Source organism: Lampetra planeri, chromosome 7, assembly GCF_965212315.1.
Source record: "Lampetra planeri chromosome 7, kcLamPlan1.2.h2, whole genome shotgun sequence".
Classification (NCBI taxonomy): domain Eukaryota; kingdom Metazoa; phylum Chordata; class Hyperoartia; order Petromyzontiformes; family Petromyzontidae; genus Lampetra; species Lampetra planeri.
Window position 1 is genome coordinate 4071830 of NC_136113.1, and position 16091 is coordinate 4087920.

Consider the following 16091-nt stretch of genomic DNA (forward strand, 5'->3'; position numbering starts at 1 on the left):
CCGCGCTGAGCGGCTGTACGCAGGAATGAGCCCGGTTATAATTGAAACAATCATTGAGCGATTCTGCTCGCGTTGGCAGCGGCGCACGAGCACGATGAGCGAACAGGACTCGTCAAGTTCGTCGATAACACTGTGGCCTCAAAAGCAAAGGTGCGCAAACGGTGACGTTTCGAGCAATGGCGCCCTTCGTCCTAGCACGTGGTTATAATGGAGGTGTCCTGGAAAACCTGAAACAATCCCCCAAAGTAGTTGTTTTCTTGTTGCGAGTAGGCGGATTGAGTGCGTGTTGTGGGGGTGCAATCGCGTGCCAATGTGTGGGGTTGGGGGGGGCGCGCGTGTGGTGACTTACTTGGCCTCGATCGCCAGGGCGAACACCCCGGCTGCTTCGGGGGCTGCGGCGGATGTCCCGGAGTGTCGCAGCGTGCAGTTACCGTACAGGTCCGTGGTGGCCTGGGCGGGGAGCGACACGAGACACGATCGTGGTTCCCGTGAAACCTTTCACCCCGTGCGTCTGTCACGCCAACGAGCTGCGCTTGTTCGCAGATGCTGCTGCTGCTGCATGCCTCTGATGCATTAGGCTGCTGCTAATGAGGAATTCCTTCACTCCTCTGTTATAGGCACGACACATCTACAACCCACTGGATTTTCATCTCATTTGTTTTTCAGGAGCGCAACACAATTAGTCACAAACGCGTATTCCATTAGCGGAATCCCATCGATGTCAACCTGCGCGTCAATAACGCAGCTCCCCACTCAAGCCCACGGGTGTCGTGTCCTCCCAGCCACCCTCGTCCCCGTTGCTCAGAAAAACTCACCACGCCGGCCTCGGGGTCCTTCTTGCGCCCGTTGCTGAAGGTGGAGGCGAGCGTGGAGGAGCAACTCTCGTCGTAGAGCGCCGTGCGCCCGTCGTTGATGGCCGAGTTGATGGAGATGGTCCACATGCTCGACGCGTAGCCGTCGCAGTTGCAGTCGTCGTAGGAGCCTCCATCTCCCGACGCCCACACGTAGATGCTGCCCTTGCCTCCGCGGCCCTGGAGGGGCGACGTCGTCAGGGCGATGGGTGGTTGGGATATACGGCGAGCAACGTGGAAGCTATCCGATGTGTTTTGGGGCCGTCCATAAATGACGTCACGCGATTTTGGACGATTTTTGACACCCCCCCCCACCCACCCACCCTTGTCACACGGCGTCACAAAAAGTCAGACCCCCCCCCCTCAAATATGACGTCATAAAGCTTTGCCCCCCCCCCCCCAAAACCATATTTCCATTTTGAAAACAAAACATGCTTAAAATCGCTTTAAACTATTGCCATTGTAGTGCGCATTTAATGTGGCGCTGCACTCTGATGTTGTAGGAGTGTTGTCATAAGAATTCTATATTTATTTAAAGTTGCGCATTTTGATGTGACGTCACATTTCTCACCCCCCCCCCCCCTCGTCACACATTGTCACAAATGTCTGAGCAACCCACCCCCCCAGGTGCGTGACGCCATTTATGGACGGTCCCTTTCGCGTGTCACCGCGTGTGGTTCGGCATGATGCCCGGACGTTTCGCGTCCGCGTGGCGGGAGAGCTCCTTCAGGAATTATTGAAGAAAGCTCCCGGCACGTGGAGCGAAATACGGGGGGGGGGGGGGGGCATCGTGCCGAACCGCACGCGGAGCTACGAGAAAAGCATTGGTAGAGCTATTCAGCACAAGCCACGCTAACCCGCGCTGAAGCGAGATGCACGTTCAGCACAGAGATGCTGGAAGAAAAATCTGTACAGCAGAGCTTATTTCCCATGACTCACATTATCCGTGGGAGCTGTAGGGTCCAGGAATTTTTCCCGTGTGGACAAGTGGAGTCAATTTGCGGAAATCTCTGTGGATAATAGAATCCGGGGTATGCGCCCCCCTCCTCAAAACGGATAAGATGAGTTCCTTTGTAGATGTAATCAGAAAGGGGAGGTAGCCAGAGGCGACGCACACTTGCAGGACGGAGGAGGGCAAGTCAAACAGGGTCGGTAACCAAAGGGAAGATCTAACAGCAGGCAGTGGTGGTGGTGAGCCTGTAAGAGTAGGCCTTGGAAGCCGCGTGCTGACGACACGACAGCTGTGAATTCTAGCAGAAGCAATGGCGAGGTGGCGGTGCCACAACAGCCATTAGGTGTGACGACCTCTTGACCCCCTTGACTTTTAGAGAGCACTTGCAAGCAGAGCACCACAAGAACAAACGGGGACCTCATTGAGGCTCAGCTTGTTACATTATGCAAGGCCCTTCTTTTTGACGAGGAAGCAACAGGAGCACCATAAAGAATATGTACACGCGCAGACGGAGGAGGTCACTACCTCCGTACAGGCATGTAACATACCTTCAATCTAGATTTGAAGTTTTCGGTAAAGTTACGTAGGTATAAAATAAAATAAATTAAATCACGACGTTTCGGGCGCAACACAAGCGTCCGTCATCAGGTGGGACAACCACAGCAAGAAACAATTGCTGAAGTGGGAAAAAGAGAATTTGTATTTCTGTGGTTGTCCCACCTGATGCGCCAGAAACGTCGTGATTTTATTTATTTTATACCTACGTGACTTTACTGAAAGAACCAAAGAGTATGTAACATACCTACTTGCCGTACTGTCTCACACGAATCCCTCATAAGCGCTCGTTGTTTTACAGTCCCGTTGTTGATCTATTGCTGGGTGAAGGCCTCACCACGCCTTGGTGGTCCTGTGGGGTATATGACCCTGGCCTTACGATGCTGGATCAATGCGAGTTGGTGGAGGTGCAGGGCCCAGGACTGGCTCCCGGAGTTTGACCTCGGGTCACCGGATTCAGAGCGCAGTGCACTAACCGTTGTGCCACCGCTCCTCCCCAGCCCTCATTATATTTACCTTTTTTTAAATACACATTGGATAATGTACATGTAAACCACGGTGTACGTATATGCCACTTCGCTCGCACGGTATTAACCAGAGAGAGCTGTTTATTTGTATTCCACACTTCCCTTGTGCATTGGAGTGAGTCTGTCTCCAAGACAATGTCCTTCGCCATGAAAGGGATCAATTGGCTATGATAAATGAACCAAAGGCGTAATGGATCTGTAATGAAATTTCCTTCGTCGATGCAATGGATATCATAAAACAGTTGCGCGTGGTGCTCCACAAACAATAACACACCCACATGTACACACACGTCGTGCACAGAGATACAAAGACAAAGATCCCCTGTATAGCCTTAACATATTTTTGGGGCAAGTGCTGTTATTGAGCTTCGATGAAGGCCGACACGGCACACGAGGGGTGGGTGGCTAGCAGCAAGGCCGGGCGCCTTTGTCTCGATGTTTATACACCACACCAGGTACTCATTTGAGGCTGAGTCGACCTAGGAAAGGCTCAGAACCAGTTCAAATAATCGCGACTGGTGTTAGTCGTCAGCAGGAATCGAACTCGGGTCACTGGGTTCGCAATGTGCTAACCGCTACGCCACCGCTCCCTACGGCACACGAGTACACACACACACATACTCATAGCAATGCGTCATTTCTAGAAATTGGAAAAACAAGCCTGATCACGGTTGCCTGTGTTGCAATCGAAACTTCGTATTCTATTATTTATTTGCTTTTCTTTCTATGTGACTTTACCGAAAAAACCAAAGAGTAAGCCTGTGTTATGGGCATATCGTCATTCACACCACCCTCCACCATCCTGGTAATTCAATGAATTGTCACGATTAGGGAATCCAATTTTGATTTCAGAACTGATTACTTTTTGTCTCGTCCGTACGATTTTGTTAGAATTTCAGTTAATGACATCAGCAAATCATTTTCACAAGATTTCAATGAACTGCAACATATCGATTCTCACGCGCGTAATTCCGTGCACGCACTTGTGAGCACAATGACCGAATTAAGCCGATATGAACGTGAAATAAACACGTGCCCAGCGAATCACAAGCCAGTGACTCTTGACGCACAACCGCATGCCCCCGAAAGTGGAAACCTGGACTTGAGCGAGGGACGTATCCACGATGCAATGGACCAACCCCGAGGGATACAGCGACGACGACGTGCCGAGATCGCGTCGTTTGGGAAACTTTGCAGAGAGCAGATGTCCAGTGACGGCACAAAACGGCGATTTCCCGTCGGCGATGCTCGCGGACATCCCAGCGTAAAGAACCCGCGCGTCGGGGCATCGGGGACGACGTTGCAAATGAGATCAGGCCCAGGCCAACGAGGATCCCCGGATTCGAACTGCGGCCTCGGCTCTCTGAGGTTGTGCGCGTGAGAGAGCAGCGTGTCTTCGTGGTGGCGACAACCCCCTCCCTCCCGGCGGGATGATGTTCAGCGGGCCGCGCGGGAGCGTTAATGAGTCTGGGTGCGTGGAGGAGCTCACGGGCATCGCGTGATATTTTTCGTCAAATTTTTTTGTTATTTTTCCACGAACAATTACGTTCCGTGCTTTGCGTGTGGACTTTACTTAAGGGTTTCTCTTTAAAATATGGACGTGCTTAATTCCTATTTGTAGAATGTGGACGAAAACATTTCGCCCTTCAGAAGGCTTTCAATATCGTTGTATTGGGATACAATGAGAGAGCAAATTATAATTACAGTTCAATTATCAAGTGCAGGGACGCAACAGGTGAGAGAGCTCGCGGTTCTCTTCGTGACAGAGCGGAGGGGACGCACCCAGGAGACCTAACGACGAGATATTGTTGCCGAATGAAGACAAAGACCCCCGTACAGACTTTGGGGCAAGTGCCGTTAGCAATGCACATATGAAGGCCGGCACGGCACACGAAGGGGTTAAGTGGCCAGCACCAAGCTGGCCACCTCTGTCTTCCTAATAAGTCGACCTAGGGGAGGCCCAGGACCGTTTCAAATATTCGTGACTGGTGTTGGCCGTGAGCGGGAATCGAACTCGTGTCGCTGAGTTATTCGTGGAGCGCGCTAACCGCTGCGCCACCGCTCCCCGCACACAACGGCACGTGCGCTGGCGTTAACGAGCGAGCGGAGTCATCTTAACGAGCAGGCGCCAAGCTTCAGAGGAGTGCATAGCGCCTTCGCAGGCCACGCGGACACTGAACGAGCGAGCGTAGCCAGGTCGGCGGGGATGGGTAACGCAGCCTCGCAGTCGGAATTCCTCCCAATTAGGCGTCAGCGCGTGCACTCGCCAGATCCTGCAGCGCTGCCTCCTGCCCGCAGCACCTCGCGATCGCACGGTCTCTCCCCCCCACGCCCTCTCGACTCCCCACAGCCGCTCTCCCCGATGGCACATCCCCGCCCGACTCCCGGAGCGAACCTTGTTGACGCCGTCGGCCATGGCCTGGAGAGTGAGCTCACGAGGGCCGTCCACGGTGCGCCCGTCGTCCGTGGGGCCCCAGCTGGCGCTGTAGATGTCGATCATCTGGGGCAGGTGGCTGATGGCCGACGCCTCGATGATGTCCGTCATGAAGGGCTGGTCCAGCATGCGGATGCCTGCCACACGGGAACGCGCGCGAATCACGCGCACGGACGTGCACACGCGCGTGCACGGAGCCGTAGAGGCACGGTGGCGCGCAGAGCACTTGGTATTGGCCACCCGCCGCCCCCCCCGTGCAAAGCGTGAAACGGGAGCACCCCTTGCCAAATCTTTACCCTCCTCTTGCTAGCGCCCGCGAAGGGGCAAATGCTCATTATTTAAGAGACATCTACTGTTGCCATTGTTGGAGAAGTAGATTCGTGATTTGCATTTGACCCGGGATTAGTAGCACCGCCACGCACGCTGGATAGCTACGTCACCGCATACACACGCACGCACGGGCACACGTGCATCAGCACGCACAAAACAACAGGTGCTCGCACATACAAAGATAAGTATCCCCCGTGTAGCCTTAACAGACTGTAGGGGCAAGTGCTGTTAGCGAGCACCTATGAAGGCCGGAACGGTACACGAGGGGGTGGGTGGCCAGCACCACGCCCGACCGCCTTTGTCTCCCTAGTGGCAATGCTTACACACCGCACCAGGTACTCATTTGAGGCTGAGTCAACCTAGGGGAGGCGTACACCTACATGCAGATCCACACACACGCACGTGTACAGACACAGACGCACACGTGCACGCCGACACCCAATGGCGCACACGTGCGGGTACGGGTGGAAGGCACGAGCCACGGTGCATTTAATCGCTCTAAGTGCGCTATTTCTGGCACGTGCGTCAATTTCACTCCTGGCTGTTTTCGTGTACATTTGTGCTCCGGAAAACCACATCCCCGAGACCCACAATCCCATTCTACGCGTCGGGTTTGCCGCGCTATTCATTGCCGAAGTGCATTATGCACGGGCACGGCCAAGCGGAACAGCCCGTGCCACCGCGATCGCCAACCCTACCCAGGCCCTCCTTCCCGGCGGCGCGCGCCACGCGCACAACGCTGCACACCGCTGCATCAGCCGCACACCGCGCGTCCCATTCCGCCACTCCGGGGAGGAACAGTCCCCACTTTTGACAGTGAATTTAATTCGTCGTCGTCGTCGTGTTTTAATGCCATGGTGATTTATGCCACGGCCGCCGCGGCCCTGGCGTATCGCGCCGCGCGACAGACGGCACGTGCAGAACGCAACAGTTGCGTATTAGCGACGATCGCTCGTTACATTAATTGGTTGGAGGAGTTGGCGAGATGTTGATGGTTGGGTGGGTGGGGGGGGGAGACGGGTGTTGGGGGGGGGTATCACGCGAACTCAAGTGTGGAGAAATCAAGCCCCGCGGAGTAACAGCGCAGACCCTTGACAGGGCACACGCAGTGCCGTGGCCTCGGCAGTCCGAGCGGGGTTACGTCATTGTCATTCTGCCGAGGAGGAGGAGGAGGGAGGAGGAGGAGAAAGCGCCCGCGCCGAGCTGTCAAAGGAGCTGATGAGTTTGGAAGCCGAGGTTGGGGGTGACACGAGCGTTTGCTGCAAGCAATTTAATTCACGGCTCGCTGCCGTTGCCGCCGACGAGAGCAAGCGACTAATCTTGGGAGGGAGGGAGGGTGGGGGGAGCACGTGGACGCAAACTGAGATCAAACGCAACAGGGTCAATAATACGTCTCTTTTACACTGACAGCAAATTTATTGTACGTGATTAGCATCCGTTTTTTTCCCCGCAGGCAACGCAAAAAATTAATAAAAACACGCTTTAGACGGTGGTAACATTACGGAGTCAAAGGTGTTTCTCCCTCCTCAAATGAGCGTTTTGTCAGTGTTTACCTCCGCAAGCAAGCCTGTCGTGGTGGAAATTTCCACGTTCGGTTGACCGGGACCGACGTCGCCACAGAATAAGCACTGGTGGCTCGCAACAATGTGGTGCGAATTTTATCGACCCGAGGAGGATGATGGGTGTGAGCCTGCCATCAAGTCGGATTTCATCGAACGCCTTTTCCACGTGTGAGTGCGGAGCTCTGCGGAATTGCTACATCCGGTGTCATCAGCATAACAAAACTATTCACGTGAGCTAAACAAGCAACACACGAACGTGGCTATTGTCCCAAGAGTCACTAAGGAGGGCCCTGTATTTGGATTTTGGCCAATTCTATTCGCGGGAAGCTCGCACTGTGTTAATGGAAACTAAAACACACGGGAGAAAACCCACACACGTATAAGGAAATAACACTCAAACCTCCCAAGAGATGGATTATATAATCAATTGCTTTGCTGCCAGCTCCCGGCTACCCTCACAATCCAAATCAGCAACACCACCTGGTGTTTCTAGGCCGCCTCCCGTCCAATTGCTAACCGGGGCTCAACCACACTTAGCAATCAGGATGGATTGGGGCCCATTCGGGTGATTTTTGTCATCAGCTCTGGAAAAGGCGCTTCGACCTTCGGGGCTTGTACAATGACTGGTACAAGTGTAGTGATTGTTTCGCACGATCCCTGGGACACAGAAATAAAGAAGGCGGGGGAAAACACTCCACGCTCTGATTGGTTAGAGCACGGAGAGCAAGAGGATTGGCCGGAACGTTCAAAAGGGGAAAGTAGCTGGAGGGTTGGGTGAGCCGTCAGGTGGGACGGTTATGCCAGGTGATGGTAGGAGAGGATGATGAACGAAGCAAAGTGCCGACTACACCGAGCATCTTCTTGTTTCCACTGATCGTAAAAAAAAAAGAGAGGATGATGAGTGATGGGGACAGAGTGCGACGAGGTGCGGAGCCAGGAAGAGGTTAAAAGAGGGAGCGGGAGGCGAAGTTCGGGGGCGTTGCGGGAGAGAAGGTGTGGACCCGTGCCCTGAACAACAGAGACCTTTTACCTTGTGGATGGAGAAAAGGGCCAGAGAGACTTCTTTCGCAAGCCACTGGGAGCGGTGCGGCGAGAAATTCCTGTGTGGGCCGCCCAATGCCGGTGTGTTTCATGCGTGCGCGTGGTAATTACTGCACCGCATTACGTAGCCGGCAGCGGGCAACAATCAGTGGCAACTATCTGAGTCGCGTCTGGGCGTGGTGCTTTGGCCATGCCGCGCACATCGTCCGCCGTGTTGGCAATAAGCGGTGGCCGCGAGCAGCAACTTGCAAGCCGACAGTGCGTGTCGAGGCTACCTCGGGGGATCGTTTGTTCGTGTTTGTGCGCGTGACTCTGGTACCTGCCACGCGTGAGTTGTACGCGACTCCCACTCCACACACGTTGTTGTTGGCGACTGCAGAAACTTCCCCCGCACAGCGGGTTCCATGGCTGCTCCACACACACACACACACACAGACAAAGGTCCCCCGTATAGCCTTTAGCAGACTGTCGGGGCATGTGCTGTTAACGAGTGCAAATTAAGGCCGGCATGTCACACGAGAGGGTGGGTGGTCAGTGCCACGCCCGGCCACCTTTGTCTCCTCAGTGGTCAAGATTTTGACACCGCGTCAGGTACCCATTTAAGAAGGGGGGGGGGGGGGTGGGAGGGGCCCAGAGACATTTCAAATATTTTCGCAGCTGAGGTCCGCCGTGAACAGGAATCGAACTTGGGTCGCCGGGTTCATAATGCAGTGAACGAACCACTGTGATACCGCTCCTCACATCACACGCACGCGCGCGCGCGCAGACGTGCACACACACAGACACGAAGCGCACATTGCAAGCCTAGCTTGAGGGGGAAATAACATCATCTCATTTCATTTCCACTCCAAGGCGACGTCAGCGCGTATCTCTGCTCACTCGAGCATGCAGGGAAGAAGCTTAAATCCACTCGTGGACGTGAGCCAGATATTCCACGGTGAACATCCCTTTTGTGCAGTCAACCTATTCGTTGGACAAGCTATTGCCGACTTCCCCCCCCCGAGGCGGCACGGTGGCGAGATGTTAACTACCTCGCCTGGTATGCAGGATGGTCGGAGGATCGATCCCGACCCTGACGCCTGCTGTATATTTGGAGTTTGCGTTGATCCTCCCCGTGGTCGCGTGGATTTTTTTCTCTGGGTCCATCGGTTTTTCCCTCCATATTTAGAAACATGCGTTGAGATTATTTAGATTATTTAGCTGCTATAAATGTCCTAATGATGGGCTACTTTGTTGAGCTATCATTTGTGATGGCCAGGTCGCTTCTGAAAAATAAGTTAATATCTCAGTGGGCTTTGCCTTGGACAATGGGCATGGTTTCGTTTTCTTTGTATGTTTGGGTGATTTGTTTACCTTTCTCGTACTGTGTGTTGTTGCAACGTTCTCACCCGCCCCTACTGGACATCTGTGAAAAAGAGCTTCATAGCTCATCGGATTCCTCCAGTGTTCATATTCTGACTTACATCCAACCTCGAGCGGCGATCATAATTATAATGAGCGTCTGAATTGACCCCGAATCGAGATCGCAACTCTGGACCCTTACAAATGACGAAGCCAACTGTGGCAGTCTCATTGGTTCTTTCGGTAAAGTCACGTAGGTATAAAATAAAATAAATTAAATCACGACGTTTAGATCGCAACACAAGCAATCATCATCAGGTGCAATCGAAATGTCGTGATTTAATTTATTGTATACCTACGTGACTTTACCGAAAGAACCAAAGAGTATGGACCCCTGCAATCACGAAAACTTCAAATCTCGATTCATAATTATCTCCTACCCCGCGGGGGACGCTGCGCGCACCGCCCCACGAGCGCGTTACCTGTTGAACCAGTCGTCGGTGTAGCGTGGGTACGGAAAGGGGTCGTTGCTGCTGAAGTCGTAGCTGGCCTCGGCATGCTGCGAGCAAAGCAAACACGGATTGATTAACTTACCCGTCGCCTCGCCTGTTATAACCAACGCCGGCAGAATTAATCTGTTCAAAGTGGCGTTTTGTTTTACGCGAGCCCTCCATCGGAGGGTCTAATTGGATCGCGGCGTGAACGTAAATCTCGGCGTCTTTCGCCTCTCGACGCACCGCGAGATGGGATTATTCGGCACGAATGCGTAGATTCACTCCGCTTTTTGTTCATTAGGTTTGGTTCATTGCTGTTGACAGGATCGCCCTTTGGAGGGGGCTGGTGGTGGGGACTCGGGGCTCTGCACCGGTGATGAGAAGTAATACGACTCTCTCCACCCACTCCTCTTCTGAGTCGCCTCGTCCTTGCTTCCAAGACCTTGGCACCGGCCAAGCGGTGATGCCATAGTAGGTAATGAAATAAATAAGCGTACAATATATCGTCTCCATGTATCTGTCTACTTGACATAAAGTAATGCGTTTCTTCCACAACCCATCATCAGCACGGCCTTCTGTGAGTATTGTACTTCCGTGAGTACGGATGTCCCCGTGTAGGCGATGGATTGTGAAATACGTTTTTTTATTATCGCGGAGAGACGGGAATATGGAGTCGTATTGTCCGCTTTTCTATTTTATCATCTATTCTCGACAATGCCGCTTATGATTATTTTGAGTCATAGTATGTACTGCATTGTCAGAGGGTTTTCGTCTTCTTCTATTAAGTAAAGTTTGGGGTGACATTCGCAAATCTCAAAATGTGGCCTTTTACGTCGCTCATACTGTTACCATTTACGAAGACTAAGATCCCCCGTATAGCCTTAGCAGGCTGTTGGGGCAAGTGCTGTTAGCGAGCACCTATGAAGGCCTGCACGGCACACGAGGGGGTGGGTGGACCGCTGCACGTCTGGCCGCCTTTGTCTCCCTAGTGGCCAATGTTTACACACCACCGCACCAGGTACTCATTTGAGATATAAAAAATATAAATACCATTCCGGATTGAACGTCAATACAAAAACAAAAAGCATCGGCATGTACACGGTTTGTTATGGCACTTATTTGTATTGCAATTTAGCAATGTGTTTCACTGTTGAAATGCCACCTTTTTACCACGAATATGCATGTTCTTTTTCAATCACATTATTTCCATTACCCCCAGTTTCAAGTTTTAATGCAGGGCTGAGCAAAACTAAGCAAAAGCGACAATTCCAGCGATTTCACGTTTCAACAAAACCCATTTTTTTTCTTGCAGAATCCTAATTCTACGTGATGCGTTAAACAAGGCGGAGATTGTCACACGCAGACTTTCATTGGAAGTGCATTACAAATCCATTCCATTCACACTGTCAGCCCGGTTAAGTGCACACTCCGCTCGCTACACTTTTACTACCTGCTCATTTATATATATTTTTTATTGCTGCTGCAGGCCGGGAACAATGTTGCACATCGTCCCGCATTAGTTAACCATTACAAAGCTAAGCCACTCGATGCCGAACAAGCCATTCAGGCGACCACCAGCGTAAACCTTGCACAATGTAAGCGGGCAGAATTCATGAGCCACTTCAGCTTGTGTTGTTCCTGTGTGCGCCTAACTCGTAGTCTGTGTCCCCCTCCCCCCTTAACCATTCAAAGCATCTTCTTGACGATGCTCCTGGCTGATGGCGAGGGAGCTTCGAGGGCTGACTGTAGGTGAGGGTTGAACGATTTGGGGAAAATATCTCATTGCGATGTTTTTGACAGATATTGCGATTGCGATTTGATTTGCGATTAAATATTTTTTTAAGTCAAGCTTCAGTTCAATATTCACTGTGTAATAGATGTTAAACATGTGATGGAGGATTACCACATGATACCATCAAAATATTAACTGCTCTGTCTATTCTAATGCAAGGATGAGAACTTAAAATATATGAATTGCTTCCAAGATGTATTTATATTTTTTGAAAAATGAAATAGAACACTCAAACATAGAACAATTGTAAAGTTGAATAAATGAAGTTATAATAAAAAATAAATTCCAATAAGAAAGTAATTTGACTTTTCAAATCGTAAAAAATCGCAGCCTTTGCGAATTGCTAATCGCATTGTTTCAAGTAGCGAAGTCGATTTTATATCGATTAATCGTTCAGCCCTACTGCAGGTGCCGTGGTGAATGCTGCATCTCAGCTGGAACAATCCTTGATGCTGCTCTGCGAATCATATATGACGTGCCACATCCGTATCGCATTATGTTTGTCCGTGTGCCCTATATTCCTATAAACTTGTGCTAGCATTATAGGAATATAGGGCGCGATAATATAGGATTATGGATGCGCGTATCATGTATCTCTAGTGGGAGTGCCTTACGCCGATAAATCACTTTTTAAGCCAGCCTACAGCGGTGTTCCCCAAAATATCGAGCAAGGAATTCAGCCCTGCTCGTTTGTGGTGTCACCGTGTCGGATGTCAACCTCCAATGTGCGCTGCAGTTTGAACAACGGAGGATCAATGGCGCCGTGACATCGTCTTTGATGCCACAGCGGCTCACTTTGCTGTGAATCTCAGAAACCGGTGGTGTGGTGTCACAACCACTGCATTCACTCCCCACTCCGCTTGTCCTTTGCCTTGCAGCTTCTCGTTAGGTGGTGACACCTCCAAGTGCGCGTTGCACACAGGAGCACGCATAACTCAGAAAAATAATGATCGTAATGCGAATAAAAAAAATATATAACGTAAATTAACCGTCCACAGACCCTGTTGAGGCTATGATCAAATCACCCTGAGCGCGCACGACTTCATCAGATCTCACACAGCTCAGCAGCACCGTTTGCTGGGCGTTACGCGCGCCAACGCTGCTCGCGATTCGGCGCGTCGACGGCAGTGAGCGAGTGTGCGTTGACTTACGTAGTTGGCGGCAAGGTCCGGGTGAAGGTAGTCGATACCTGCGGTCGATGCACAAAACATCAGCGGTGTAACGCAACACCAGCAGCGTTCACAATAGAACACCTTTGTAAAACGTGGCCCTGTGTTTTGTTTTGAACAAACACAAAACGGACCCACCGTCATCCATGATGGCGATGGTCACTCCTTTGCCCGTGTAGCCGAGTTCCCAAGCCTCCACCACGTTCAGATCCAGTCCAGGTTTCCCATCTGCCTGCCCCGTGTTTATCTAGGACATCGAGAGGCAGACGTGGGGAGGGGGAGGGGGGTGCGAGGGTGGGGAGCAGGGGGAGACCGTGAATGTGGGGCATGAGGAGGGGGATGGTGGTGGGGTGGGGGGTAATAAGGAGGTACAAGAGAGCGACAATGCAGCAGAGGCACAAGAGACGTATTCAGCAGGACTGTGAACACGGTGCGGCATCATGGAACACTTGAGGAAATACGTGTCCGCTTAAGAGCTCACAGGTGCACGACTTCTGCTTGGAGCGCATTTTCCACGGGATGGACATCCACCACTCGTCCGCCCAGAGAGGCGCAACGATTTTGTCACGTATCGATTTTGTCACGTATCGATTTTGTCACGTATCGATTTTGTCACGTATCGCGTTATTTAATGATTTGTCACGGACTTGCTACTTTTCATCGTTGGCAGAGCTGCGGCTGCCGAGGAGCACACGTGATGGCGGACAAATGGGACGGCGTTGTTCATTGCGTCAGAAAGCGCCTCTTTAGCCCATAAGTGCAGTGCTTTTAGCGTTCACTTTGCATTTTAGCCTCAGGTTGCAAAACGCACGCAAAGTAACATTAATCCGGGACCATTAGCAAATGAAGCCCATGTATAGTGACGAAGGTTGCCACCTCTTGAGGTACAAACCAGAACATATGTAATGGGAAGAATATATCACAATCCTGGAGGAGAGGAGAGCTGCGTGTACACGCGTTGCTTTGAGTGGCGTGCTCTTTTTATTTTAAACACTTCTTTCGCGCCGTACGTAGCCAACCATACTAATCGGAGGTGCAGGGGAAAAAAAATTACTCGTAAAAAAATAACAACCGGGAATTGTAATGTTTCGCAGAAGACTCACAGATGAGCCCGGACGGCTGACTCAAAAAAAAAATGTCAACAATCCCAGGCGATCCGAGACAAGGTGGCGGCCGTAACAATCGGGGTGTGGGGGGGTCCTCCATACCAGGTACCACTGCTTGCTGAAGAGCGGGTCGTTCATGTCGATGTTGAAGTTGTCCAAGGACTTGTATCCGCGCTTGTTTCGCGAGTATCCCTCCTGCTGCACCACGCGCTTCACCTACCACACGCATCCACGGCACGAGGATCGGGGGGGGGGGGGGTGAGAACAACTGCGGTGACAAACGCCCTCGATTGTGGGTCGCAGCAGGGATGGTATCGACAGTGGTGAATTTGTGTCTCCGATTAAACCAGCGGACGACTGGCGCTCGTCTCAGTACTCTTAGGGTTTTTTTCCGGTAAAGTCACGTAGGTAAAAAAGAAAATTAAAATTAATAAAAGTAATAATAGAAATAAAATAAAATAAAAAATAATAAATAATAAATGTGATTTATTATTTTTTTTATTTCTATTATTAATTTTTATTTTATTTTTTACCTACGTGACTTTGCCGAAAAAAAACCCTAAGAGTATGAATCGTTGCAGTCACGAAAGCTTCAAATCGAGCTCGTCTCAGTTTCCGGCCCGTTGAAGCTCTGAGTGAAAATTCCGCATTGCCACGGCGGCCGGAAGCCTCTCCGTCGTGAATAAATGTGGCAACTTTGCTTTTTCTTTTTTTGTCTTAAGCAACTGAACAAAAAAAATTTCATTTGTAAAATTTAGCGATTGTATTGTGAGCGTGACTATCAAGATGGGTTTCAAAAAACAAAACGGCTAAATTGCCTCGGGTCAATGGATGGCTTCTGCACCAGCGGTGTTCATCGTTGTGATGATAGTCATGTTAAAGGATCTTGTTTCTCTTGCTATATTTTGCTACGATTGGGGGGAAGGAAGGGGATTTGGACAACGCACGTGAAGTCAGAACTACACGTTTACGAGAGTCGCCGTGGTGGCGAGATGTTAACTACCTCGCCTGGTCCACAGGAGGTCGTGGGTTCTATTCGACCCTGACGCCTGCTGTATATTTTGAGTTTTCATGTATCTCTCCCCGTGGTCGCGTGGATTTTTTTCCGGGTCCTCCAGGTTTTCCCTCTACATTTAGAAACAAGCGCTTAAGAGTATTTGGCTGCTATGAATGTGCACATGATAAGCCACTTCGTTGCGCTATCATTCGTGGCCAATGTCGCCTCTGAAAAGGAGCTGTACAGCTCAGTGGGCCTTACCCGGTAAAATAAATAATAAATCAACAATACATTAATAAGTCAAACGCCTCGAGTGTTGGAGAACAGCGATCGACTGGCCAAGCGCAGTGGCAGGACAGGTGGCCTCAGTCACCTGTGCGAGCTGACACGCATGGCAATGTCCTCTTTACAGCCCCCCTGCCTGGCCCAGCTCCAACACGGCAAAGCTGCACTTTGTTAAATGAATGCTGGTTGACGGGCTGACGATGTCGGTTCAAAGTCGCGGGAGGCACAATAAATATAATTCGCAAAAGCTTTCGAGGTGGGGGGGGGGGGCGTTTGAGCAAGGGCGGCCGCCCAGGCCCCCCAAAGATGTGATGGGGGAATAGAGTTGCGTGGGTGATCTCCCCCACCCCCCTACACCTCTGCCTTCGCCTCCGATGAGAGCCCCTTAGCATATTCTTAGGTTTTTTCGGTAAAGTCACGTAGGTAAAACATTAAAATTAATAAAAGTAAAATAAAATAAAAGTCACGACGTTTCGGAGGCAACACAAGCCTCCGTCTTCAGGTGGAACCGTCACAGCCACGACAGCTGTATCAAGTAAATGAGAGATTGCAAGAGCTACCACTCCGTATATATAATGGTTGGAGAGGGGGGGGGGAAGGGCCAAGTACGGCACACTTTTTATTCATATGGTAAGGTGATGCTTAAGAGGGTGAG

The 16091-nt window shown here is 51.1% G+C and overlaps 1 protein-coding gene across 1 annotated transcript in view; it reads right to left on the reverse strand.

Moving 5' to 3' along the window:
• Nucleotides 1-16091, reverse strand: part of PCSK2 (proprotein convertase subtilisin/kexin type 2) — a 32158-nt gene that overhangs the window by 5265 nt on the left and 10802 nt on the right. Inside the window, exons 3-10 of the mRNA XM_078595998.1 lie at nucleotides 14257-14370; nucleotides 13187-13295; nucleotides 13031-13068; nucleotides 10076-10152; nucleotides 8572-8660; nucleotides 5281-5456; nucleotides 816-1031; nucleotides 350-450 (exon numbers count right to left, since the gene is read on the reverse strand). Of these exons, the coding sequence (XP_078452124.1) occupies nucleotides 350-450; nucleotides 816-1031; nucleotides 5281-5456; nucleotides 8572-8660; nucleotides 10076-10152; nucleotides 13031-13068; nucleotides 13187-13295; nucleotides 14257-14370 (920 nt within the window). The remainder of the gene's footprint in view (nucleotides 1-349; nucleotides 451-815; nucleotides 1032-5280; nucleotides 5457-8571; nucleotides 8661-10075; nucleotides 10153-13030; nucleotides 13069-13186; nucleotides 13296-14256; nucleotides 14371-16091) is intronic.